This window comes from Prionailurus viverrinus, chromosome A1 (genome assembly GCF_022837055.1).
Source record: "Prionailurus viverrinus isolate Anna chromosome A1, UM_Priviv_1.0, whole genome shotgun sequence".
In the NCBI taxonomy this organism is placed as follows: domain Eukaryota; kingdom Metazoa; phylum Chordata; class Mammalia; order Carnivora; family Felidae; genus Prionailurus; species Prionailurus viverrinus.
The window spans coordinates 49,995,256-50,023,198 of record NC_062561.1 but is presented as its reverse complement, the minus strand read 5'-3'; the positions used below and the strand labels follow the sequence as shown (position 1 = coordinate 50,023,198).

Here is a 27,943-nt window from a genome sequence, read left to right as displayed (position 1 = left end):
AGCAGATTTTAAAAAAAAGTGTACTTAGGAAGGGGGAGGGGAAATGAGGGAGAGGTGACTCTGTGACTCACATCCCCTTTCTCCTCAGTATCTCTTACTAACAACAAAAAAAAAAACGGTTGAAAACAACTTCACAAGAGAAGAAATGCAAGTCAGTAAACCCTTGTTAAGCATCTGCTATGTGCCAGGCAATGTGCTAGGCACCGGGGATACAGAAATGACTGAGATGCGGCCTGTGCCTTCAGGAGCTTACAATCTATAGTGGAAGACAGGCATGTGAGTCAGTGAATGCAGTTTGGCATGAGAGGTATTATGATAGATGGGGAGAACGCAAGCTCCAGAGCCCGGCAGAGAATGGTCTAGTCATTGTAAATGCAAATTGTGATTTCTGCTCAGTAGACAGCGAGATTATAGGCACATGGCAAAATTGATGATGAACATCAGTGTTGATTGAATATCCATTCAGCTGTGTGATCAAGGACTATTTAAATGTAATATTCAGATTTTAAAATGTATAGTATACCAAATGCATGTTATTTTCACATTTGTACCGTTACAAAAATGGAGTATTCTTTGGTGTATAGTAAAGAGAACATTATAAATTTCTGGAGGAAAGGCTGACTTGCGCAGGAAGAAGTGTTGGACCATTTTGCTATCCAAAGAGAGAAATATTCCTTCCACTTATCCTACTCAAAATACATTCTAGATGGATCAAACTCCTCAATGTAAACAAAATATTAAAATCATTAAAATAAAATAAGAATATTCTTGTGTCCTTAAACAAGAAAGCCTGTATTAAGATACAAAAATGCAGTTAACTGTTAAAAGAAAACATTGATAGATTTGACCTCACAAGGATTTACATTTTTACATATCAACTACTTATTTGAAAGCTAAATAATAAATAAGAGGGGGCTCCTGGGTGGCTCAGTCCGTTGAACGTCCGACTTCGGCTCAGGTCACGATCTCACAGCTTGTGAGTTCAAGCCCCGTGTCGGGCTGTATGCTGACAGCTCGGAGCCTGGAACCTGCTTTGGTTTCTGTGTCTCCCTCTCTCTCTGCCCCTAATCCACTCGCATTCTGTCTCTGTCTCTCCCCAAAATAAGTAAACATTAAAAAAAAAAAAAAAAAGAATAGGGGCGCCTGGGTGGCGCAGTCGGTTAAGCGTCCGACTTCAGCCAGGTCACGATCTCGCGGTCCGTGAGTTCGAGCCCCACGTCGGGCTCTGGGCTGATGGCTCAGAGCCTGGAGCCTGTTTCTGATTCTGTGTCTCCCTCTCTCTCTGCCCCTCGCCCGTTCATGCTCTGTCTCTCTCTGTCCCAAAAATAAATAAACGTTGAAAAAAAAAATTAAAAAAAAAAAAAGAATAATAAACAAGAGGTAAGGAGATAGCAGATTGGTAATCAGAATTTATAAGAACACTTACTGTGTGAAAGAGAAAGATAAAACCACCAGTAGGCAATGACACAATTCATATTAAAAAACACTTGTGTAATAAGGAAATTAAAAGATCCAATAATAAAAATGAGAAGATTCTCAGCCTTATTAGATGTCAGACACATGAAAATGGAAAAAACAGTAAGATACTCATCAGATTAACTGTTGGTGAAATTGTGGGGATATTGATACATTTATGTGATGCTGAATGTCGTATAAATTGGTGTAGCCATTTTGGGGGACAGTTGATAGAAATGTATTAACCTAAAATTGCCCACCAGTTCCTTGTCTTGATAAGAGAAACTCTTATATGGGTTCAGAAGGTGACATTTTCAAGGTTGTATTGTTTTCAAATAAGGGGAAATTGTAAACAACCCAAATGTGTATCAATAGCATAACTGAAATAAGTTCATACAATGAATTAATAGGAATGAATTTCAACTGTATATCAACTTGGATACATTTTAAAATTATATAATTGAGTGAAAATATAATTTGCTGAATAACACATACACTTTGCTTTATCTGGAAAAATACATAATATCCTATATTTCTTTTTTTTTATTTATTTTTTAAATTTATATCCAAGTTAGCATATAGTGCAACAATGATTTCAGGAGTAGATTCCTTGCTGCCCCTTACCCATTTAGCCCATCCCTCCTCCCACAACCCCTCCAGTAACCCTGTGTTTGTTCTCCATGTTTAAGAGTCTCTTATATTTTGTCCCCCTCCCTGTTTTTATGTTATTTTTGCTTCCCTTCCCTTATGTTCATCTGTTTTGTCTCTTAAAGTCCTCATATGAGTGAAGTCATATGATATTTGTCTTTCTCTGACTAATTTCGCTTAGCATAATACCCTCTAGTTCCATACACATAGTTGCAAATGGCAAGATTTCATTCTTTTTGATTGTCAAATAATACTCCATTGTGTTTGTGTATATATATATATATATATATATATATATACATATATATATATATATATGTATACAGACCACATCTTCTTTATCCATTCATCCATTCATCCATCGATGGACATTTGGGCTCTTGCCATACATTGGCTATTGTTGACAGTGCTGCTAGAAACATTGGGATGCATGTGCCCCTTCGAAACAGCATACCTGTATCCCTTGGATAAATACCTAGTAATGCAATTGCTGGATCGTAGGGTAGTTCTATTTTTAATTTTTTGAGGAACGTCCATACTGTTTTCCAGAATGGCTACACCAGTTTGCATTCCCACCAGCAGTGCAAAAGAGATCCTCTTTGCATCCTCGCCAATATCTGTTGTTGCCTGAGTTGTTAATGTTAGCCATTCTGACAGGTGTAAGGTGGTATCTCATTGTGGTTTTGATTTGTATTTCCCTGATGAGTGATGCTGAGCATTTTTTCATGTGTTGGTTGGCCATCTGGATGTCTTCTTTGAGGAAGTGTCTATTCATGTCTTTCCCATTTCTTCACTGGATTATTTGTTTTTTGGGTTTTGAGTTTGATAAGTTCTCTATAGATTTTGGATATTAGCTCTTTATCTGGTATGTCATTTGCAAATATCTTTCTCCCATTCCATCGGTTGGTTGCCTTTTAGTTTTGCTGATTGTTTCTTTCGCTGTGCAGAAGCTTTTTATTTTGATGAGGTCTCAATAGTTCATTTTTCCTATATTTCTTTTTTAAAGAACTTTTAATTTGGTGTACTTTTAGATTAATTGGACAGTTGCAGAGAGTTTCCAAATGTTCACCCCTATCCTTTCCAATTGTTAACATCTTCTATAGCCCACTGCAATGTTTAGCATAGGAAATTAACATTGGGACAATATTATTATCCAAACTAAACATTTAATTTGATCCTTCACCAGTGTTTTCATTCATGTCCTTTTCATTCCAGGATCCCAGTCAGGATTCTACCTTATATGTAGTGGTGACTTCACCCTCCTCCTCAGTCTCCTTGTCTTCTGTGACCTTGACATTCCCAAAAGCATCACTCCATTACTTTGCTGGTTGTCCCTTGGTTCAGCCTGTTTGATATCTTCTCAATTTTGTAATGAGGGCACTCCTCCCTAGCAAGAGCACTGCAGAAATGGTGCAGCCTCCTTCTCAGTGCATCCTGTCATGAGACTCATGATGTTGAGGAGTTTATTACTGGTCATGCTGGCCTTATCACCTGCTCAAGGTGCTCTCAGCAATTTTCCACCATAAAAGTACTATTCTTCACCCTGGAGCCAACAAATATTTTAGGGAAGATACTTTGAATCTGTACAAATCTCTTATGCCTTTGCTCACTGATTCTAGTATCTATCAAAGGCAAATTTATCACTATCTATAATGTTCTAGTATTTTAAAAATGTGGAATTTATACTACTTGGGTAATAAAATATAAAGCAAATACAAACAGCGTTATCTCACTCAGAGGAAAATAACTCTTTTCTCTTTAAAAAAAAATTTATAAAACCAAAAATGTTTTCATGGAAAAATGTTTTGTCCAAGGACTTGATATAAATTATGTGTAAGAGTATGGTAGAAATAAAAATAACATGATATACAGAGGTAAACAATTTCTTGGTAAAATAATAACACTAAAAATGTCACTAAATACTATTGCTATTCTTGAAATTTTGTTCTGTGAAACAAGACCTGCATGATGAGGAGAGATTCTGTTTGTGCTGGAGCTCTGCCTTTTAATATTGTTAATATTAAATTAATATTATGTGACGTTGGGTTACTTGGGTGGCTCAGTGGGTTAAGCGTCCTGCTCTTGATTTCGGCTCAGGTCATGATTTCACCTTCATGAGATCAAGCCCTGTGCCAGGCTCTGCTCTGGGCATGGAGCCTTCTTAAGATTCTCTCTCTCCCTATCCTTCTGACCCTCTGCTCTCTGTCTCTCTCTCAAAAACAATTTTTTTTTTTTTTTGGTCATGTTTAAGCTTAGAGATTTTGGCCAAGGCTAGTGTTCACCCACGAGTTTCTGTGGTGTCAAAGTTTGTTAGTATACTAAACGGTACCTGGTTATGCTGTTGATTTGGTATCATTTAAAAACTTCTTGTTAATAATTCTGACTCCAGAGGGTGCCTGGGTGGCTCAGCTGGTTAAACGTCTGACTTTGGCTCAGGTCATGATCTCATGATTTGTCCGTTCCAGCCCCGCATCAGGCTCTGTGCTGGCAGCTGGAAGCTTCAGATTCTGTGTCTCCCTCTCTCTCTGCCCCTCCCTCACTTGTGTTCTGTCTGTCTCTCTCAAAAATAATAAATAAGCATTAAAAAAGTTAAAAAAATAATTCTGCCTTCAGGATACTGACAGGGGTTTGTTGATTTAGGTAAGGTTTCCATCTAGCTTTAATCATTTCATGGTAGGTTTCCAAAGTTTATTATGGGTGGGAACACATCTCCTTGAGAACATTTAGCTTCAGAGCCTGCTAAAGGGACAGTCTGTAATGCATTATATATACATTTTGATGTATATATACATCAGCTACTGTGTTTAATACTTATCTCCATCATTTTCCATAGGTCTCTACCCTCCACGAGCCAAGCTGGTAATACAGAGGCATCTCTCTTCACTGACAGATAATGAGCAGGCAGACATCTTTGAGCGCGTCCAGGTAACATAATTTATAGTTCTCACAAATAATATTTAAGAAATGAGAATTGGATCCTGTTTTTATAAGTGTTTTTTTTTTCACTTCTCTCTCTGAAGTTAAAGATATATATTCTCTTGAACTGTATATGATAGTATTGAGAATGCCCCTGTTACTTTTGCTTCTAAGGGCAGTGAAACACTTAGCGTTATTTATGTCTGTCTGCCAGACACATAAAACCAAGAGGGAATACAATAAGATGAGAGAAGCTGTGTTGCCATCATGTGCTCTTGGTTTGTCTGTTGGACAGAAAATGAAGCCAGTCAGCGACCAGGAAGAGAATGAACTTGTGATTTTACATTTGAGGCAGCTATGTGAGGCCAAGCAGAGGACACACATTCACATTGGAGAAGGCCCATCGGTGAGATGTTTTCTTTTCCTGGACCTACTTTTGTTTTGTTTATGTATTTACTCAAAATATCACAGAAGATGTGAAAGGAGTTTCTTTTCTTTGTGTTCTCATCATTAGGGCTAAAGTCCTATCAGATTCATTTTTCAGCTATTTATGGGAGGTTTTAACATTGAGATAAAATAATGATGAGTTTTACAATGTGAAAAAAAGGATTATTGTTATAAAAACAGTAATAGTAAGTGTTCATGATTTAGAATGAACATGCAGTTTTAGTTATATTAACCCATTTTATTTCAAATTCATATGAACATTTTATTTCATTAAAAGTTTACACAGGCTTGAAGGGTAAATAGCAAATACCCAAAGAAGCAGTAGTATTTTGGAAACATCCCTTTTAGCTGCAAAGGAAGATATGGTATTTTTGTGCATGTGGTGGAGAATGTGTTTCCAGTTGCATGTAAATAAAGCAAGACACCAACAACGCATGTAGGGAGACGATGACATATTTACTTAGTAACACTAATTCAGATTAGTCTGTATTTCACTCTATTCAGAACAAATCACATATCACTTTATTAGTGATTCCTGAATTGTATGCATTGAATAGTCTCTTCGAGAGAACCTTCTATGAGCTAAGCTGTGTGATAATGGTGAACAAAAAAGAGATGAATGAATCTTCCTTGGAAACAGCTCAAATATTGGAAAGGGGAATGCAGACAGATAAATGGACACATAGAATAGAGGTAACAAAGTGGCTTTTTAGAAGAAGTGCAGTGAGCTCAAAAATAGCTATGTTTTTGCTTTAGAGCCAGAATGGAGAGTAAGGAAAGAGGGAAGAATTAAATAATTCAAGAAGAAGAAATTTGGGGGAGACTGAAGTTTTAGGGGAGATGGTTTGTTCATTGAAAAATTCGAGGGAGTGTTTTTAAAGGAAGGGACATTGAGCACAAAGTTTTGCGGTAGCTGTGAGCACGACATACTTCATGCAGGCCTTCAACATACTTAATGGATTTTTAGGATGTACTTGGGGATTGATGGGGAAATAATGACTAGAAGGATAGGCAGCAGTGAGATGATGAAGAGCCTTAAGTGCTCAGCCTGACTTTGTCATTGAAAGGTTTCAAGTAAGAGTGTGAGATCAGGTTTGTAATTTAAAGAGATAATTCTGCTGTTATAGTGATGGTTGACTTGTGGGACAGGTTGATGGGTGAGGAGGTTGACAGTGTTAGGACTGAAGTCACATTCTCAAATCCGGAGAATTTTATAATAGAAGATGCGAGAAGTAACTCATTTAGTTATTGCACAAACTGTTATCAAGTTGCGTACTAGGTACTAGGCAATGGGGTTGAATAATGACAGCTCTTTTCTGCCATCTAACTGTTGAGGAGGAGAAACTGACATGTAATCAAATAAAGTAAAATATGGAGATACGCGGCAGGATTGGGACAATGATATGAGCATGTACCAGAGAGGGACAACACCTATACAAAAATAGATTGAGTGATTCTGTCTTTAAGAATTTATTTTGGGGGTGTCTGCATGGCACAGTCGATTAAGTGTCCAACTCTTGATCTCAGCTTGGGTCATGAGCTCATAGTTTGTGAGTTCGAGCCCTGCATCAGGCTCTTCGTGGATGATGCGGAGCCTGCTTGGGAGTCTGTCTCTCCTTCTCTCTGCCCCTCCCCCACTTTTGTGCATGGTCTCTCTCTCTCTCTCTCTCTCTCTCTCTCTCTCTTTCTCAAAATAAATAAGTGAACTTAAAAAAAATAATTTATTTTGTCTTGGAGAGAAGCTGAGCTAGAGCACTACTGGAGATATGGGAAAGGGAATGAGGCAAGAACCATTTAGGAGGCGTGATCATTGGGACTTGGTGACTGGGAACATGTGTCAAGGAAGGGAAAGGGGATTGCTAGTAGAGGCCACACAGTTGCAGATTTGGGGGAACTGTATGAAACTAGTCTAGGACATGTAGAAAGAAAACAAGAGTGGGGAAAGGGATGGAAATAAGAAATAAGAGTTCAATTGTAGAAATGTGTTTGAGATTTAATTAGAAAAATGGATTTGGTGCCCACAGAGGAATTTGAGTTCATGGTGTAAATATGGAAGACATTGGGCTCTGGCATAGACTTGAAATCAAAGGGGGAGGTACCGAGGGACACCTGCATGTCAGGCAATGAGGGAATTAAAATGGTGCCAGTGAAAAAGACAGAAAGAGAATGAATGAGATTTGCCATGGTGGGTGACCAAGGTAGGAGAAAAGTTCAAGTTAGAAGATCAGCCATGTCCAGTGATATAGAAAGGTCAAGAAACATAAAGTCTTGGGATTTTAGTAAGTTCTCCCTCACTTTCTCTCTTCCCCCCACCCTTCCTTTCTTCTTTCCATTTATTTACCTGGTATTTACTGAGCATCTACGGTGTCAAGCATCGTGCTAAGCACCATTGCAATTTCTCTATTTTAGTCATGTTCTTTGCCTGAAAGCCTGACAAGAATGCCCTCCTAATCCTTTATATACACCCCAGCCCAGTCCAGCTCACATCCGTATCCATGGCTTTCCTTCCTTTCTTGAGGGGGATCATATATATATATTTTTTTAATCAGTAACTTCTTAACCCCATGGAGCCAATTCTAATGACTGTGCTGAATTTTCCTGTCTGGTCTTTCATTCTCTGATTTCCCTGTCCTTCCCATGATTTTTGAATATTGCTTTCCAATAAATCTTTCCCCCAGACATTACTTTGTGATGCCCCTCTGCTTATAAAATCTGATCCGTGATTCCTCCCATTCAAGGTTTCATATCCAGCCTCACTTTTCCAAGTTAACCTTCCACTACTTTCTTTTGTTTTAACCAAACACCTGCACTGTCTCACTGTCCCATGGGCATTGGTCTTTAGGATTTTGCTGTCATCCCCAGTGCCAGGACCATCTTCATTCCCTTTTTTTTCTGCCTGTCTGAATCTTGCCTATCTTTTTATTCCTGACCACTGAGACCCACAACCAATCTTTTGATTCCTGAGACCCACAACCAGTCTTCACACTTCCAGATTTGATACATGTTGTTTTGTGTTGCTGTTTAATGTGAATATATTTCTTTCTCAAACAAATAATAAAGTTTCTTTCTTGGAAATTTTCTACCACTAGGAACCATAGTAGCTTTTTAGTGCACTAGGATAAAATAGAGAATCTAATATAGTGGACATATTGTAGATTCTCATACAGTTTGTAGTATCTATGAGTATTTGTTGATCTGAAAGAAATGACCCACTCACAAATGAAAATGGGATTTTAACAGAGGCATCAGCAGAATTCAGTTTCACTAGATGCTTTGTTCTTTGAAACTTTTTTTCTATGTTTTCCTTCATAATTTGGGTATAAAATATGTGGCTTGAAGAGGGATGGTTATAGTTGTTAGTCAAAATGGCAGTAAAAATTGACGTGTCAAGTTTAAATTTTTGTTAAATGCAGCAGGAATATATTAGCAGAAAGGAAAGGCGTAAAGGAGAGATCTTCTGTGTTTTTTTATTACTTGCAATATTAAAAAGTAACCCCCTGTCCTTACAATCTGTATGCTCACAGTGTGGGACCTAAATTATTACTCCTTAATAGAACTCCAGAAGAATTCTTATGGTTTTTAATGGCTTAGTCAAGCCTGTATTTAAAGGCTCATTTAACCCTGAATGTTTCCAAACTAAAATTTATCTGTTTTTCTTTCTATAGACAATTTCAAATAGTACCATCCCGGAAAATGCAACAAGCAGTGGAAGGTTCAAACTTGACATTCTGAAAAATAAAGCTAAGAGATCTTTAACTAGCTCCCTGGAAAATATCTTCTCAAGGGTAAGATTAAACAGAGACTCTTAATTAGATATTGATGTCTGTGTTTACTAACTGCTTTACTTCATTCTCAACTGTCTCACCACAGAATATTTCCTTTCAAAAAAATAAACCACAAAGATCGCTTTAACATAGTTAAATTATTTAAAGTAATCTCATGATTTATTCTGGTGCTTCTAATATCTAAGTTTGAGCAAGAGATTTAGTAGTAGAAATATATATATATATATATATATATATATATATATGCATATATATATATATATATATATATATACACACACATATATATATATATATGGGGAAATCTATATCTATATCTATATATATGGGAACTCAAAATACTTCATTTTGCTATTATTAGGAGCTGACAGGAAATGCTGAAAACAGTGTAAATTAATAGAAATCTACATATTCCATTTAATAAATTTGTATATTTTATTTTAAAATCAAAGTGATTTCTCTTCCCTTCCATTATTCTCTTCCTGAATGGTTCAGTCCAAAACTGTCAGATGAGATCAGGCAAGGTAGAGGTGTTAGGGCTGGAGGGTGGGAGAGTTACAGTGGCTCAGAGCAGAGAGATAGAGCCTGTGGGGTGCTGTGTGTGGGATGGCCCAATGCAACCTGTGAAAACCAGAGTGTGGTGAGGAGTGTGTCAACTTAAGAGGGTAACCTGGTTCAGGAAGTCTGAGCCTTAGCCGATGAGGAGGCCAGTCCTGCATAGGGATGGCCCAGTGCAGGATGTCAGAGTGAGAGTGAGTGGAGGGGAGAAGGCATTCAAGGTGCTGCTATGAGGAGTTAGAGTCTGAGCAGGGTGGGGATGGCCTCTGTGGGTGGGCGTGGCAGCCCTGATATGGGGTGTTGGAACCTGAGTAGGATGAGGAGAGTGTCTGTGAGGTGTCAGTTGTGGAGATTTTAACACACAGGGGACTGGTCAAATATGTAAACGTATTAAGGATTTAGTAAAAGGAAATTACAAATATGAAAAGGGAAGAAATTAGAATAAATCCCATGTTGTTGGATACAACTCAGAGGTAACAGTATGGAATCCTGGTTATCTATCTATATATTTTTGAATACTAGAGTTTTATGTATAATATGTAATGCATGTATATGTATTAACACGTGTATGTGTGTGTGTGTGTGTGTGTGTGTAAATCTGTATGTGGTCCCTGGCTCTGTCCACTGATAGGAGCTGGGAACAGCTTTTCTGCAAATAACAGAGAATAAATTAAGCCTGCTTGGGTGACACCAAGCACCCAAGGTTTGGTTTCTGCATATCATTCTACAAGAGGGAACTGGGATCCTGGGAGAAATGGCTGATTCCAGGACTTCAAAAGGAAGTAGACGATAAACAGAGCATGTTGGTATTTTAGATAATAAGGGAATGCTCAAAGAAAGATGGTGGTATGTCATAAAAACCTTGAGGGGCATCTGAATGGCTCAGTCGGTTAAGCGTCCGACCTGATTTCAGCTCAGTTTATGATCTCATGGTACGTGGGTTTGAGCCCCACATCATGCTCTGCGCCGACAGTGTGGATCCTGCTTGGGATTCTCTCTCTCCCCTTCTCTGCCCCTCCCCTATTAGCTCTCTCTCAAAAATAAATAAACACATTTTTTAAAAAGTTTTAAAAAGGCCTTGAAGGGCTCCCACACTTGACATCTGAGGCAATATAAACGTCAAAATAAATGATAGCCAAGGATTGTAACTTGTTGCATGAAGTAGGAAACGACGAGCCCACTCTGATAGGAAACATAAATGAATACCTTGGAAGTTGATCATGATCAGGATATTTACTGGATTTAATTAATACTTTTTAATAACAAAGAGGAAAGTAGTAACTTCACAGTGGAGAAGACTGGCAGACACCACCTCAGTCAAGTGACCCAAGGGAACGTCATCAGCAATGAGACAAATTGAAATCTTGTGCGACTTGATACAGAGAGTACAGAACTTCTGTGGTATTCCTGCCAAAGGAGCAGTACCTGAATCTAATCATGAGGTAGAATCAACAAACCCAAATTGAGGGACGGTCTACAAAAATCACTAGCCTGTTGTCGTCACAAGTATTAGGGTCAGGAAAGTGAAGTGCAGGGGAGCATTAGGACATAGTACCTTCTGATGTAGGGTGTTCTTGTTCTTTCTTCTTTGCCTGAACTCGAAATACTTTATAGATATTTCTCTTAATTAAAGTGATCAGCTACCAACCCTATTACCAGCAGAAGACACAATGTAGGAAAAGAGTATTCTACAAGATTAATCAGAAGTGTGTTAAGGCGCCATTTCATAAAATTGTCCTATCTTTTCTTCCCCGGTATTTATAAGTTACTTGTGTTCCTTCTTTCTCTCTCCTTCCTTTTCTCACTCCCTCCTGCCCTCCTCCCCTCCTCCCCGCCCTCCTTCTCCTATCTCCCATTGTATTTAGTGAGAATTTTAGTAGAAAGGCCATTTAAGTAGGTGGTCTGGGGACCTGAATTCAAGACCTGGCCCTAGTAGGTTTTATATGTATGATCCCAGACAATTTGTTTTCTTCTAAACTAGTTTCCCCATTTGTGAAATGGGCATCCTGATACTGTGCCTATCTCACATCAGTACGAGGATGAAATGTCACTATGTTAGGAAAGTATCGCAGTGTGGATAGGAGATGGTCCAGACAGTGGGAAGCTCTGAAACCCTTGTCATTTTCGGAATGACCCGAGGGTGCTTAGAATATTACTCTCCTCATCCCCATTTAGTACTTTGGCGTTCTGCACAGCACTTGCACGGCTGACTTTGAAGTGCCACGTACATAGCCTTGAGTGGCTGCAACAACTCTGTCGGCAAGGGCACACACAGCCCATCTATTTTGGTCGAGGCGGATGGTGTAGCTTTTGTGCCCCACAGTGCTGCCAAGTGCCATAAATTATGTGACCCAACAAGATCTTGCTTGCACCATGTGCAGCAGAATGGACTTAAGGGGAAGGTTGGCAGCTATCCATGGTGTGTTAAAGGTTACTCAGAAGAGGGGTTTTGTGTACCTCTAAAACTGATCAGTGTATCATTTTCATTCTGAGTTATATGGTAGAAAATTGGCACTCCAGCCACAGATTTTGGCTCATAATTGCTGCCATTTTTAAATGTGAAGACAGTTGATTTAACTAACTATAGCCGTTTATGAAATAGGATATGTTTTTAAAATGCTCAGAAGCTCAGCTCGTTAACAATTAAAAAGTGGGTCCAGGGGAAGAGGCGTGCCACATGTATTACCAAATCATCAGACAGTTAAACTGGAAAAGCTGTCTGCTCAGAGGTGAAAAGACAGAGTCCTGTATTCTGGGTATTTGTTGCTTTTTCATTAGTTGAAGTTTTATAGAAGGGAAATATTCACTAATGTGTTTATGTATAGATAAATATTTCCAAAAGAGGAACATTTATCAATATAAAGTATGCATCATTGGAAAAGAGTTCTCATTTTATGCTTCCCTCAGAGTACTATCCATTGTCCTTCCTTGTTGAAATGTGTGAATTAATGACCACGATAGAGCATAATTTTATTTATTTATTTATTTATTTATTTAAAAATTATTTATTTTTGAGATAGAGAGCGATAGGGGGCAAGTGTGTGCGTACAAACAGAGGAGGGGCAGAGAGGGGGAGAGAGAGACAGAGAATCCCAGGTAAGATCTGCACTGTCAGCACAGAGCCTGACACAGGGCTCAAACTCATGAACCATGAGATCATGACCTGAGCCGGAATCACGAGCTTGATACTTAACCAGCGGAGCCACCCACGTGCCCCTAGAGTATAATTTTAAAGTAAATTTGTTTTTCTGTGTGTCCGCACACACACACACACACACAAAACACATAGATAAAACACTGCTATGACTAAAATGTGTGATTTAAGTGCTTTTCTAATAATGGAAATGACTTGATACCTGTCTGACCAGTCTCCTTATTGTGACCAAATAACCTGTTTAAGATAAGCAGGGAGGTTGGCCTGGAAGTAGCAGCTAAAAAATAATGGGAAAAACAACCTGGTCCTCACAATAGTTTCCTCTTGGCCATGCACATGAACCAAACCATTGATCCGCCACAAATATAGTTTATTACTGGAAGTGTCTGTTGTTAGGCATAGAACTGAAGAACTGAAAGAACCTTGATCAGGTTCTTTGCAGGACATTTGAAAAATTACCAGTGTAGGCTGCTTAGTTTTATTAGCAATTCCACTTTTCACCAAGTTCTGTTTACAGGAGATAACAGTGAATATGAGCTCAAGAGTTCCACTGCTAAGTTGAAATTCTTGGGTTCAAATTGCTGCCCAGTCCTTGAACTAGCAGTGTAAACTTTGGCAACGTAATCAGAACTTCAGTCTCCTTAACTGTAAAGTTGAGCTAAGTAACTATAGCCACCTTGGAGACTCTGTGAGGATTAAATGAGATAATGCACTATAAAATGCTCAACATAGTATATAGAAGGTGATAGGTACTCACTGATATTTTATGTGGCCATCAATTTTACTTTTGATATGATTGTTATTTAGGTGCCAACAGAAATAGAAAACTATAATTGATATACGTAGATAAGAATAAGTATTGTTTCTATGAAACCAGGTGTAGGATACCATACATATAAACGAGTCAGTTGAGAGAGAACAAGAGTCACCTGAGTGAACAATTGAATCAGCAGCCAGTTGGGTGAACAAGAAAGAACTGTTAAAACTTTCTGGTAGTAGACATCCAAAGAAAAATTCAACAGAAGTCTGGGAAGCTACAGTTGGAAAACTTTTCCAAGAAACTCTGTTTCTTGGAAATGGAGAATAGGAGGACAAGGTGAAAAAAGGATCAGTCTGAAGATCCAAACGCCGAGTGGTAGGAGTTACAGAACGAGAAAATACCCCAGTCTCCCTTTCTCAGAAGGCACCTGGAGTATGCACTCCACCAAAATGAGGAAGTAAAAAAGAGGAAGACATAAGATCACAGACACATTTCAACATAGGGTAGTATTAAAAGAAATGTCTAGGTTGATAGTAAAGGAAAATACTGGCAAGTCTAAATTGCAACCTGTCCAGAGTAAGGTAAAAAGGCAGAGGTTTCTATAATGGGTAGCTCAAAGAGAAAGAAAAAAAAAATGGCAGTTGATGGATTATGTGATGTTTGGCCATACTGAGTTCTGTTGTTGACTTTCATAATAAACTAGTAACTGCTGAGGCACTTGTTGACTACATGAAAAACAGATTGTACAAGATAGTAGTTGTAATCACAGTAGAATATGTAATAGATGAGATGATCTCTTCAGTTCCTCTTTCTTAGATCATCTATGAAATCCATACCAAACAACTACAAAAAAACAAAACAAAAACAAAAAACAAAGAAACCCCACAAAAACCAGTTCACCTGTCTTGAAGCAGACTGACGGATAGTCTAGCATTTCTAGAGAGAAATGTTCTAGTGACATAGTTTTCATATGGAAGAATGAATGAAGCTGAATCTATACATTTTACGATGCAGTTGTTTGTAATTTGCATTCCTTAGCTCATTTTTTTAAGAGAAAGAGGGAGAGAGAATCCCAAGCAGGCCCCACACAGTTAGTGGAGAGTCCGATGCGGGGTTTGAACCCATGAACCGTGAGATCATGACCCGAGCTGAAATCAAGAGTTGGACAGTTAGCCAACTGAGCCACCAGGCAGCCCTCCAATGGAGTTTTTAAAAACTTGTTTATGATAATCCTATAATGTGAACTATGTTGTTTGTAATCTAGGTGTTGTGGAGGTTGGATGTTTTGAAACTTTTTTTTTTAATGTTTATTTTTGAAAGAGAGAGCTAGGGAGGGGGGAGGGGCAGAAAGAGAGGGAGACAGAGGATGTGAAGCAGGCTCCATGCTGACAGCTGAGAGCCTGATGTGAGGCTTGAACTCACAAACCATGGGATCATGACCTGAGTAGAAGTCAGATGTTTAACCGATTGAGCCACCTAGGCGCAACACCACCCCCCCCCTTTTTTTTTTTTTTTTTTTTTACCTTTTTCTTTATAACTGTTGAGGTTTGTTGTGTTCTGACTTCCACGGTTATGTTTATCTGTATGAGACATAAAGTGAATGGGGCTGTCTCTCTGATCTTATGGGGTTTTCCTGATCTTATGGATGAAGAATGTTTAACCTTGTAACCAGAGTAACTTTAAAAACCTTGATCAGAGTATCTAGTTATCCAATGACTGATTTAGAAGCAGTGCAAATAGGTTGTGTATAAGTTCTGTTTACTGTGCAGGCAAGGCTGTTAATACTGCCAATGAATCTGAGCGAAACACAAAAGGATCAGTTTAATGCTAGTATAAAGAAGCAACCGCCTTTTATGGTTTTTAAAGTAAAAATTCAAACTTCATGAACAACTGAATTTTATTCTCTTCACTCAGGGAGCTAACAGAATGAGAGGCCGGCTTGGAAGTATGGATAGCTTTGAACGGTCCAACAGTCTTGCTTCAGAGAAGGTATCTCGTCTGAGCTCCTGTTTTTACTGCTGATTGCAACTTGGCAAAAACCAGCGCTGATATGGCAGTATCGCTTAGTTGTTTTGTGATGAGTCGTTTGTGACTTTAACAAATGTTATTGTTACAATTAAGTTTAAAATATTAGATTAATGTTAAAATAAATGAAAAAATACTGTTATTTAAAGTAAGAAGGTTATGGATATTATTACGTTGCTCTCTTCCACTGCAGCTTTCTCATGTTAGTGCAGAACACCTATTCCAGGCTAATGGTGCTCTGTCAGGCTCTTTGCTGTTTTGGAGATGGTACGCTTGGGAACACAGTATTTGAGCAACTTTTGATCCAAAGCCACAGAAAAATAAGTCATCTAATTATTGCACTTGTATGGTGATCTTTTTATCTTTTGTTCTGTCATGTTACTGCTCCCCCCATTTTTTTTTTAACTGTAACATTAGGTTCCTTGTTATCTCCTAGATAGTTCTCAGTAGGTATCAGGCAATATGTCACCCGAGGTATATGCAACCTATTTTAAATGGAAAATATTAAAATATTTTTACTGAACTCTGTGTTGATAGAAGTGGGGATTTGTTTTCACTATGAGCGTCTTAACCCTAACCCATGTTTATCAAGCTAAACATTTCTACAGTGGTGCCTGTTTTGGAAAGTATAAACAGCATACCTGTCTCAATTGAAAGATTTATGATGTCCACCCATGCAATAGGAGAGGCATTCCGGCATAGCTCACTTTTCATTCATTTCCTGTTTTTCGTGTTTTTTAAAAAAATTCTACCTCAGGGAACTTGTCATTGGATAGAAATATCCACAGTGAATGAAGATACTGAACAGGCTTTATTTTATTTTCCTGAAGGCTTTGCTATGAAACTTGGATACTCAGGCATCACGATATTGTTTTGACAGTACAGGAAGCATGCAGGCGATATGTCACGGAAATCAGTAGATATGTAAATCCAGACTCCACCCTTTTTTGGTCATGATCCCTTTTCATCTTTCTGGCAACAATGAGAAAAGTACAGCAGCTATAGCATTTTACCACAAAGTGTTAGGAGAAAGAATACTTTTTCTTATCATTCCTTTCTCTTTCTGCCTATCTTGACGGATGCTGTGTTACAGCTGCTTATCTGAAGAAATGGGTTGTGGTGATACTGATTAGCCTTCAGCATGGATTGAGTGAAAAAAAAAAAAAAGTTTTGTCATGACTCAGGAGGAAGAAGAGGCTCCCTGTCACTTTTGAGCTGTGTGTTGAAGCAGGTCTGCCATGATCCATGTAGGAAAGAAAGACCTCACTTCTGCTTGCTTTGCAGGACTATTCACCGGGAGACTCTCCACCAGGGACACCACCAGCCTCCCCACTGTCCTCAGCTTGGCAGACATTCCCTGAAGAGGATTCTGACTCCCCACAGTTTCGAAGACGGGCACACACGTTCAGCCACCCACCTTCAAGCACAAAGAGAAAGCTGAATTTACAGGATGGGAGAGCTCACGGTGTTCGCTCCCCTCTTCTGAGGCAGAGCTCCAGCGAACAGTGCAGGTGAGTCCAACACTCTTTCCGGAAAGTGAAATGAAATTCTCCTGTCACCTGTTACGGTCACTGTGCAGTTAAGATTTGTTGTGACTTCATGCTGCCAACAGTTCGCTTTTAGAAAGACCAGAAAAATAAATTGAATTGTAAAAAACTTCAGTTACTAAAAGAAACAAGGCAGGATTTAAGGTACACTCCAAGAGAAGAGTTAAAGCATTTTGGACAGAAACAGTTTTTTTGTTTTTTGTTTTTTTTTTCCCAGAAAAATGGAGAATACAAGATATTACACACTTAATTTTGTCTGAAAAACGTGGTGACAACACATTTTACTCAGTATTTTCTTGAGGACCACTCTACTGAAACATAATCAGCAAATTTGAAAATAATGTACATAGAAGTAGAACTTCCTGTTAGCCTATAATAAAATACAAGGGTTAAAAAAATCACCTAAGCTATCTTCCTACATGACATAAAATTTGGCTACACTTTATAATAAATTAAAGCCAAAAATGAAAGTTACTAAAAATTTTATCTAGAATAAAGTGATATCTGTAAAGAAGAATACATATATAATAATTGATAGGAGTGTCCATTAGAAATTATCTTATATGGTATTTAAAAAATAATTCAACAAAATTGTTTGGCATTTGGTAACATATAATAAAGGAGGTAAACTCAGAATTGTAGAGTGCTTTCACATCTTCCTGTGTAGCACATGTCAGAATTTAAATCCTAGAATTAATTTTGTTTCTCTAGTTTGCCTGTGAGTCTGATATAGGAAACAGAGTCTGATAGTGATCCCAGTTGGGAAAAAACAAAACAACAACCCAGAACTCTAAGTAAAAGGAATTTTTATATTAGTTGTTATCAGAGTTATCAGCATTAAGTTTAAGGATACTGTTTTATCTTCAGTGTTGTTTTTTGACTGATTTGATACTTAAAAATAAGGTAGATACTTAGGATATATGAAAATAAAGTAGAGTAATAGAGTTAATTTTTCTCAGATTTTCTTTTCTAAAAAAGATTTACAATTCATGTGTATATCAAGATTTTTTAAAAAATGACTGCTTCATTTATATTTACACAAGGCACGAAGTCTCTTTTTTCCGGGAAAAATGATCAAGAATTTAAAAGATTATTTTAGACTTAAAATAGTTAAGTCTTTGAACTACTGATAATCATTTACAGGAACTTGTTTCCTGTAATTATTTCTGCTTTCCTACTTTTTTTTCCCTTGAAGTATCTTTTGCACATAAAAATAAACTCTGTTTGTCCTAAAACTGTTAAGAATGTTTTAGAGACAAACACGTATGGTCGGACATGCTGCACAGGTGAGGAATTCAGTTTGTGAGGAGTGAGCAAGGTCATGGTCATCTCAACAGACAACTGCATGTTTCCTTTTTTCCATAGAAGATCCAGCCCTGAGCTTTGAAAGGCAAGATTGAATTAATAGCAAGAACCTGTTTATATGCTTTTTCATAGTGAATGAAGATTTTGCCAAAATATAAATTAAGACAAATTTGCTGTGTTTTCTGTACTCAGCATTCTTCCATCAGTTCGGCGCATGCCCAAGGAGAGTAATTCTTCCTCCAGTCTTCCAAGTCTTCACACTTCCTTCTCTGCCCCTTCCTTCACTGCCCCCTCTTTCCTGAAAAGCTTTTACCAGAATTCAGGTAGACTGTCCCCACAGTATGAAAATGAAATCAGGTGAGATCAGTGTCCTCTGTTTGCAAAGCAAAATTTTCTGCAGTGATATGCTGATATGTTACTAAAAAGTGGCTCATTAATTTTGGAGTGACATTTATGCATCCATATGTTGTGCTTGTTCTAATCCATTTCTAATATAGTGGCTTCAATTCCAATGAATTTTATCAAGAAAACTTTTAAAACCAGTGTTTCAAAGCCTTTAATAACATGATCATCTAACTTTTTGAATCATATCTTTTTGTACTGTGTATTTCTTTGCTGTACGCTCCAGAGTCTAAGCTTTGTACTGTTTGCAACAAGACCTGGTGCTAATACATACTAAGCAAATCTCCGATTGTGCTTTTTCTTCTTAGCCTCTTTGGACATATGATACGGAATCCATAAGCCAACTGTACTAACGTGATAGATAAATATATCTTTAGTTTTTAGGTATATAGAATATTTCCTAGGAATTTCTTTGATTTTTCTATGACATAGATTTACTTCTCTAAAACTCAGTGTAAAATACATAATGGGTACAGGATCATGTTGATGTCAACTCTTTCAGATAGCATGAAGGATTTCTTGAGTCTTGTAGTTATCTGATTTTGTTTTGTTCTCAGTATTGAAAATGTATAGCTTTTAAAATATTTGTGCTTTTAAGTACACAAAATTAGATGTAGTGATTTTTGGAGAATTGCCTTTTTAAAAAATTTAAAATTATGACATCTTACTGATTATTCAAATTATTAGTGGGATATCGATAGCCTTTGAAAAGTGTTGCGTTAGCTTGGGAATTCTTCTAAAGGGATTGTTGCTGGCTTAGAAGTTTGTGATATTCATTCCAGTCTTCGGTGTAGCTTGCTTGACTCATTCTTTTTTTTTGCTGTATAGTATTCCATTTAATACACTACAGTTTATCCACTGTCTTGCTGATAGACTTGGGTTGTTCCTAGTCATTTGATATTTGACAATTCTTGCAGTCAAGGAGAGGAATACCTGTTGTAACCAGCCTGTGTGTCACTAAGATTTTCTTTTTGGCCCCATTTCTCTTAGACTAAGGAAATCCCAAAAGTTAGCATTTAACGAGGTAACCTTCGGCAACTGGTTAAATTAGACTAATTTTTGAATGATCTCTGAGTATCTTTTGTCTATGTGTGCCGATTATCTTCACTCTAAGAAAGATAATTAATACTGGATTTAAAAAATTTTGAATCTGAACTTCCTCTGAATTAGTACAAAGTCATGTTCATACATTGAGTTTCTAGTGAAGAAAATGAATGAAGAACTGATTTTAAAGGGCTTTTCGAGGGGGCACTTGGCTGACTCACTTGGTGGAGCATTCAACTCTTAAATCTTGGGGTTGGGAGTTTGAGTCCCACTTTGGGGGTAGAGATTACTTAAAAAATAAATATAAAAAAGTAAATAAGGGATTTTTCAGGGACAACCTTAAAGGAGAAGATTGAAAAGAAATTAGCTACAAAAAACAGTGTAGTATATATGGAATATGCCATGAATTGAGAGAACCAAGAATGTACACATATAAAAATATCAGTTTGCCTTATGTCTATAGTACTACCTATTAATAAGAGTACAGGCACTTTGAATGAAACATACTGGCAGTTTCTTATTGTTATGTTAGTTAAAGTGAGCATCTGGGCAATCCTAGTTTTCTTCTGGAAACAGAACCCTGCCCAAAAGTGACAATTAGGAAAAATCATTGAGAAGGTCAAAGGTTAGCTGTGAACAGAATGCAGAACGCCAAAACAGTGGCTTTTTTTTTTTTAGATTATTTATATTGTAGTGTGTTACATATCTGTCTTCAGTAGTTTTGCTTAAGTGTGTGCATTATTCTTGCTCAAAGCTTCCTAGTCCTCTGTATCTCATTCTAAAGAAGGATATTAAAGTCAGAGGGTAAGTGTATTTAGTTTTGCATTGAAAAATTTCACTTTTTGTAGCTATCTTACTTGAAGTGATATATTTAAACATATGGAGAACTTTTAAATTTGTAGGATCATTAAAAAGAATCCCATTTTCTGTACTTTGTAATATTTTCTTGGCTCTAAGAATAGCGAAAAAATCAGAGAGCACTTTCTTGTACATTTTTCTGTACTTTCTGTACAGTTTTTTGTTTGTTTGTTTTTTGGTAATTTGACCAGCATAGACCCAGCAGGCCAAAAAGAAACTTAAAATTTTTATTTTTATAGAAAAGTATAACAATCAGGGCTGCCTGGGTGGCCCAGTCAGTTAAGTGTCTGACTCCTGATTTCAGCTCAGGTCATGATCTCACAATTAGTGAGTTTGAGCCCCGAGTCAGGCTTTGTTCTGTATCAGCTCAGAGCCTGCTTGGCATTCTCTCTCTCCGCCCCTCCCCAACTCGTGTGTGCACTCTCTCTTTCTCTCTCTTTCTCTTTCGCTCTCTCAAAATAAATAAACTTAAAAAAAAAAAAAGGCAAGTACCCCAGCCCTGAGCATACAGCGCAGTGGATTGTCACGGAGTGAATGCTCCCATGTCACCACCTCTCAATAAATGGAATGCTATCAGTACTCTCACGGTTCTTCTCCTCTTCCCACCCAATCACTTCCCTTCCCCCTAATCACTCATACCATTGTTCATATTTGCCTGGTTTTGAACTCTGTATAAATGGAATGGTACAGCATATGTTCTTTTACTCTGGCTTCTTTCATTGCACATTACTTTATGAGATTCATCCCCATTTTATGTATAGTTCAGTTCATTTATTGTTTATTGCTGTATAGTATTCCCCTTAATATGTGGGTTGTTTCTAGTTTTGGGTCATTAAAAGAGTGCTATCCTGGATATTATTAGTTGTCCTGGATATTAGCATATCTGTCCATTATTGAGGACTATGTACACAGTAGTAAAATTGTTGGACAAAATTCACTATTAATAGGTTTATTTCAACTAGTAAGTCACTTAGACATAAATTACTAGTTACAATCTGGGACAGGGTTTTTTTCTTTCAATTTGTATTTTGAAATAATTTCAGAGTTAAAGAAAATTTGGAAAAATAATATGGAGAACTCCTGAAAACCTTTTATCCAGATTCATCAATTTTTTAAAATTTCCACATTTTCTTTATCATTCCTTCTATTTATTCACATATTATATGTATATGTGTACACACACACGTGCATATATGTATACTTTAATATGTATTTCCTAAGAATGAGGATATTCAAGAGCATGGTTTTAATTCAGTGATTTCTGAATCTACATTTCTCATCACGCCTTTCAGAGAGAACATGAAGCACACACAATTACCGTAATATCTGCAATTATTCAGAATATTGAGAGGAATGAGGTTCAGAATACTATGAATTACAATTTTCTTTTAACTTGAGTACCTCGCATCTTATTAGTTGTATAGAGTGAATCTCTAAATATGCACAGTCAAATAAGGCACAGAGTATGTTAGCATATAGGCTAATATATACTACTTCTTAAAAAGCCTATTAAATTGAAAATTTGAAACTCAGATTAGACATCCTTCTCTAGGACCTCTATTCTGAATTATTAAAAACATGTCAGGTTACTGTTTTTAAGTAGGCTGAGAAAAAGGAATCAAGATATTTTTAATATGGTTTATTGATTAGTAGGTTTATCTGCACAGCCTTGAAATGATAAAGGAAAGGGAATAAGCATATGTTTTGTTTTGCCTTGAATTAGTTTTTAAAAATTTAATGTCATTTCATTGTTTAGTAGCTGAACCATAAATGTGATGATATAGTACATTTATATAATATTTATCAATTATGATACATCCTTTCTATCAATAGGCATCTTTGTCACTCCTTATAATTTTTTCTCAGCATTTAAGCCTTAAACCAAGAAAACATTTATATTGAAGTTAATTGGTCAAAAGTAAAATGATAGTCATTACTTCTATTCACTTATAAGACTTTTCAGTGAGAAAATAAGATTTTTGCTGAAGTACTTTGTAGTACAATTTTGGTTCCACATAGTTCTCTTGTGTTCACTGATAAAAATAGTATTATCATTCACAATTCGCTTTTGAAATAACTTCATGCTTTATTGATGACTAATGGAAATGCCTTTTTATTCTAAAATCCTGATTTTGGTCATATATCTCTCTCTGTATGCTAATGTCATTCCTTCTTTTCCTGTTGGACTAGACAGGACACTGCTTCAGAATCAAGGTGATTAGAGGTCTAAATATGTTCTTATAAAAATTCATAAATTCTTCCACCTGAATATCACTGTCAGTTAAAAAACAGTTTTGGCTGTCTCCTGAATGCATGCCAATATTCTGGTGCTGTGGGGTTCTGTCGTAGGGAAAATGTGATGCCTGGTGTAATCAAAGATCACAAATAATCATATAAAATGTTGATTGCAAACAGAAATCCTGTTTCTACTCTATTCCGTGCTGACAATTCCTTAGTACTGTGCCGTGGCCTTCAAGCAAAGCCTGATTTTAATTTTGCATTAATAGACATGAATTTGCTCATTCGGAGGTATGTATGTACATATAAGGAGTTTATTTCAAGAAGATGCAGAAATGAGCATCCTAAAAGAAACAAGGTCATAAAATTTAATCTAGTTTTCACCCAAAGAGGATTGTTAATCTGTTTCTATTCACCTTAATTCTTGATAAGTTGGTTACTTTGAGACACTGCTGAGGCCTGTCAAACCTCCCACTGGTCTGGACACAGGAAAACACCTACTTCCTTATTATGGAAGTCTGACCACATCTGTAGTGATATCTCTTCCTCTCAACTCGCATGCTTTTTGTGGTAAACATCCAAAATTATTGCTGTACAACTTAACTGGAAATAATTATTCTTGGCTTTGTTTTAGGTTCTATACTTAGTTTGTATCAGGAATCCCGTGAAAAACAGACATGCCCATCTTTCTGTTTGGAGCCACTAACATTTGGACTTCTTTCTAGCTACAGTGAAGACACAGTGTTAAAGATTGGACTAGAATGAAAAAAAAGGAGAAAAGAGAGGAGAAAAAAGGAAATCATTTTGGACACATTGATAAGATAAAAAATGACTTTTTGTTTGAGACTTGTAATTGATTGACACTTTTTAATGGTTGGGTGTAAGACTCTTACCTACTTTTAAAAGCCTAATGGAGGTGTTAGTTTTACTGTGTGTCCTTCTAGGTTCTACAGTCATAAAAACAGGTCTGTTTATTACCTTAGAGATCATTTGGCCTGGACTTTCCTTATTTTGCATATGGTTAGATTGAGCCCTAGGGATGTTTTATATCTTGTTTAGTATTATTTCCTTAATCTTAGGTTTTAGGGATGTGAGTAAGCAAATGAGCTAGCCACCCAGAGATACTTTAAATTCCAGTGTAAAGAACTTAATCTTTTAAAAATGTATATTCAAAGTAGAGCTTAGGAAATAAAACTCCTTGTTTTTCTCATTCTTTCTTTTTGTTTTACACATTGTTCCACTGATTAATCTATGTCCGACTCGTAGCTCACATGCTATGTATTGCTTTCCACTAGAATAGTTCAATATCAGTTTTATTTAATTAGTAAAGATTTTCCAAAGAATGATAGGATTGTACCTAGTTGAAAGTCAGGACTTACATAAACTATTAGTGTACCTGATGTAGTTATGTGTAAATTATACTTTGGATCCTGTGGGAAAAGCTTAAGTTTCATCACTATGTTGTTCCACGAGTCTTTCCTGAGGCATTTACAAAGAGAACACTTTTTCAGATTTCTGTGAAATAGGTGCTATATCACATTAATCAAGTCTTGTTTCTATCTTGAATTGTAAAACATTGTGATTTAGATATAGCTTTAATCAGTATTAGTCATTTATTTGGCCTTTATGATGCTACTCGTTTTAGGTGGGTGCCCAGGGGCTGGAGGATGAGGGGCAGTTTGCTGCTAAGCAGAAAAACACCTTTTGGGGGTTTTTTTTGTTTTTGTTTTTTAGTTTTATTTTGTTAACATACACTGCAATATTGGTTTCAGGAGCATAATTCAGTGATTCAGCATTTATATACAACACCCAGTGCTCATCACAAGTGCCCTCCTTAATACTCATCACCCAACTACCTCCCTCCATCAACCCTCAATTTGTTCTCTATAGCGAAGAGTCTCCTGTGGTTTGTTCCCTCTCTCCTCTCCCCCCCCCCGCCCTGCCCCTTACCCTGTATTCACTTTTGTTGTTTCTTAAATTCCACATATTAGCTTTGTGAACAATGTATCTATGCTGCCTGGTGGTGGGGGTGGGGGGAGGTGGAATAAAACATGACTGCAACCTTAACATTGAGTCCCTATGAGTGATCACTAAAACACCTCCATTTTTTTACAATATCCAGCAAATTAATTGTTACTAAAGCAGACAAGTATCCATTAAAAATTCTGTGTTAACACAAGAAGTATAATGTTAATTTAAAAAGTCAGGGTGGTTGGGGCGCCTGGGTGGCACAGTCGGTTAAGCGTCCGACTTCAGCCAGGTCACGATCTCGCGGTCCGTGAGTTCGAGCCCCGCGTCAGGCTCTGGGCTGATGGCTCGGAGCCTGGAGCCTGTTTCCGATTCTGTGTCTCCCTCTCTCTCTGCCCCTCCCCTGTTCATGCTCTGTCTCTCTCTGTCCCAAAAATAAATAAACGTTGAAAAAAAAATAAAAAGTCAGGGTGGTAAAGGTTCTAACTGCTTGGCCAAAGATGTATTAAAAAGTTATCTTGGAGCTTTGTGGGAGCATTCATATCATATCCATAGCTTTGGATTTGATGCTGTGTCCAGAAGGACTTGGAAGTGCCTCCCAGCGTACAGAATATGATAGAATATTTTCTCTTCTTATAAAGCTCTCATTTGTGCCTTTTGGATTGTGGTTGTTAATTAACTGGTGACTGGTAATAGGAAATATATATAGAATACACCAATATAAAAATAATTGGGAATTCACCACATTGTATTTCCTTCCTAGTTATTCGTTTTTTAATTTCATAAATTTTCAATAGAGGTAATTCTGGCACAAAATACTTTTCCTGAATATGTCACTTTGGAAGCAATTTTATAATATACATGTTGACATTCCAAAATGCAAAAGAAGGAGGGAAAAGACCATGGAAAAATAAGGAAATGGTTCTGATTTGTTTTATCATTTTAAAAAATGTAAAGATAATACAATATATGTATAGTCCACCATATTAATGTGTTTTGTTTTTGATCCTTCCATTTAAAGAAATAGTTGCATTTTGGAATGGAGTTCTTTCAAAAGCAAAGAAGAAGTGAGACATGTACATAAGTGAACACTTAGTACTTTGAAGTTATTTCTCTGCTGAAATAAATGACTTTGTGCCATTAAAAAATGGAAAGAGGAATACTGACCATAAGACTTAAAGCCAGTTAGAGACTGACTTTTTTTTTTTTCCCCACCAGAAATACACATGGCACTGGGGATACTGACAGGTTTAGTTTTATGGTCCAGTAGTGCTTTGTCTGAACTAAGGAGGAGAGGATTTCCATTGGCATGATGAAGTGTAGTGCCTTTGTTGGGATCCTGGACCACCTGGATTTGAATTCTGGCTTCTCCATTTATTATCTGTGGAACTGTGGGCAAGTTGCTTAGACTTTTTCAACCCAGAGAAAGTTTTCTCACTAAAAGTGGAAATAGAAATAACACCTACATAAGGTTGCTGTGAGGATAAAATGAGTTCCTACTTGTAAAATGCTAAATATTAGGACAATGCAGTTACCACCGTAGGAATGTCAGATTGCTGACCAATGGTAGGTAAATCAAAGGGCAAGCTGTGGGAAGTTGCATATATGCACTGACTGCTGGAGCCCTTATCTGGACTCAGACTTCTGGGTACATGGCTTCTGGAATGAAATGAAGCAGGGCAGCCTTTTCCTTATCTCAGCCACCAACCAGCTTTTTAAGGATGTCCTTTTTTAGTACCAAGATAAAGGGGTCAGTGGTCTGTTATGTAAGTGCTTTTCAGTATATTATTATCTTATATCTGACTGCTAATTTTTGGCTTATCAATTCTGACCATTTGATTCCAGACATAGGAAGAAAATGTGTCACTTGGCAATTTATTTAGATTATAGGATATAAAATTTTAGATGTTATGAAACTTTCAAATATGTAGCAGGCTAATGTGAAGGTACTTTATGGACCTGTTTTATAATCCCCCAAAAGCACATATTTTAGACACAATAATGAAATTGTTAGGAGTACTTTAAGTTTTATTTTTAGTACTATCTAGACATTCGACATGTCATTGATGGCGAATTGGAACTTGATTTAAAAAAAACATTTAATGTTTATTTATTTTTGAGAGAGAGGGACAGAGACAGAGCATGAGCAGGGGAGGGGCAGAGAGAGAGGGAGACACAGAATCCGAAGCAGGCTCTGTACTGTCAGCCCCACCGCAGGGCTTGAACCCACGGACTGTGAGTTCATGACCTGAGTTGAAGTTGGATGCCTAACTGACTGAGCCACCTGTGTGCCCCAAGTCTGATTTTTAAAAGATAGTTTAATTCCACCATCAAAATATAAAAGTTTCAGAATCCTTCAGGTTAGTTTATTGTAGTTTTGTTTGTCAGAGCTGCTAAATAGTCAAGAGGAATTATTGAACACTTACCCCATGAGGCATTGAAATAGATAATTTACAGAAGTCTTTCACTTAGTTTTCTAGGCTTAAATTATAAATTTTGACGCCTTTATGAAGGACAGGAACAGCACTTACTCGGAAAAACAATGCCTTACGCTGTTTACTAACACTGCTGCTGTTGTCAGTACCTACCAGTGCCATCAACAGCCCGGTCTGTACTTTTCGGGAAACAGACCTGTTAGAGCTTTTTGCCAAAAAGGACGTAAAAGTCATGCTACCAACATAGGTTTTAAAAAGGTGTTCTTTTAGTTATTCCTGACATGTTAGCCTAGCCCATATGATTTTTTTGTCCATTTCATTTAACCTTCTGAGTTAATGTTTGCTATTGTTTGCCGGTTATTATACCAGAAGCTAGAAAGACGTCCATTACCTGGGCA

At 37.2% G+C, this 27,943-nt stretch overlaps 1 protein-coding gene across 4 annotated transcripts in view; it reads left to right on the top strand.

The window, feature by feature from the left end:
* The window catches only part of TBC1D4 (TBC1 domain family member 4), a 188,764-nt gene that overhangs the window by 134,531 nt on the left and 26,290 nt on the right, over window positions 1-27,943 (top strand). For all 4 annotated transcript variants that reach the window (XM_047864398.1, XM_047864407.1, XM_047864425.1 and 1 more), the window contains exons 6-10: window positions 4,937-5,028; window positions 5,315-5,425; window positions 9,132-9,251; window positions 15,638-15,712; window positions 17,033-17,259. In XM_047864398.1, the coding sequence (XP_047720354.1) occupies window positions 4,937-5,028; window positions 5,315-5,425; window positions 9,132-9,251; window positions 15,638-15,712; window positions 17,033-17,259 (625 nt within the window). The remainder of the gene's footprint in view (window positions 1-4,936; window positions 5,029-5,314; window positions 5,426-9,131; window positions 9,252-15,637; window positions 15,713-17,032; window positions 17,260-27,943) is intronic.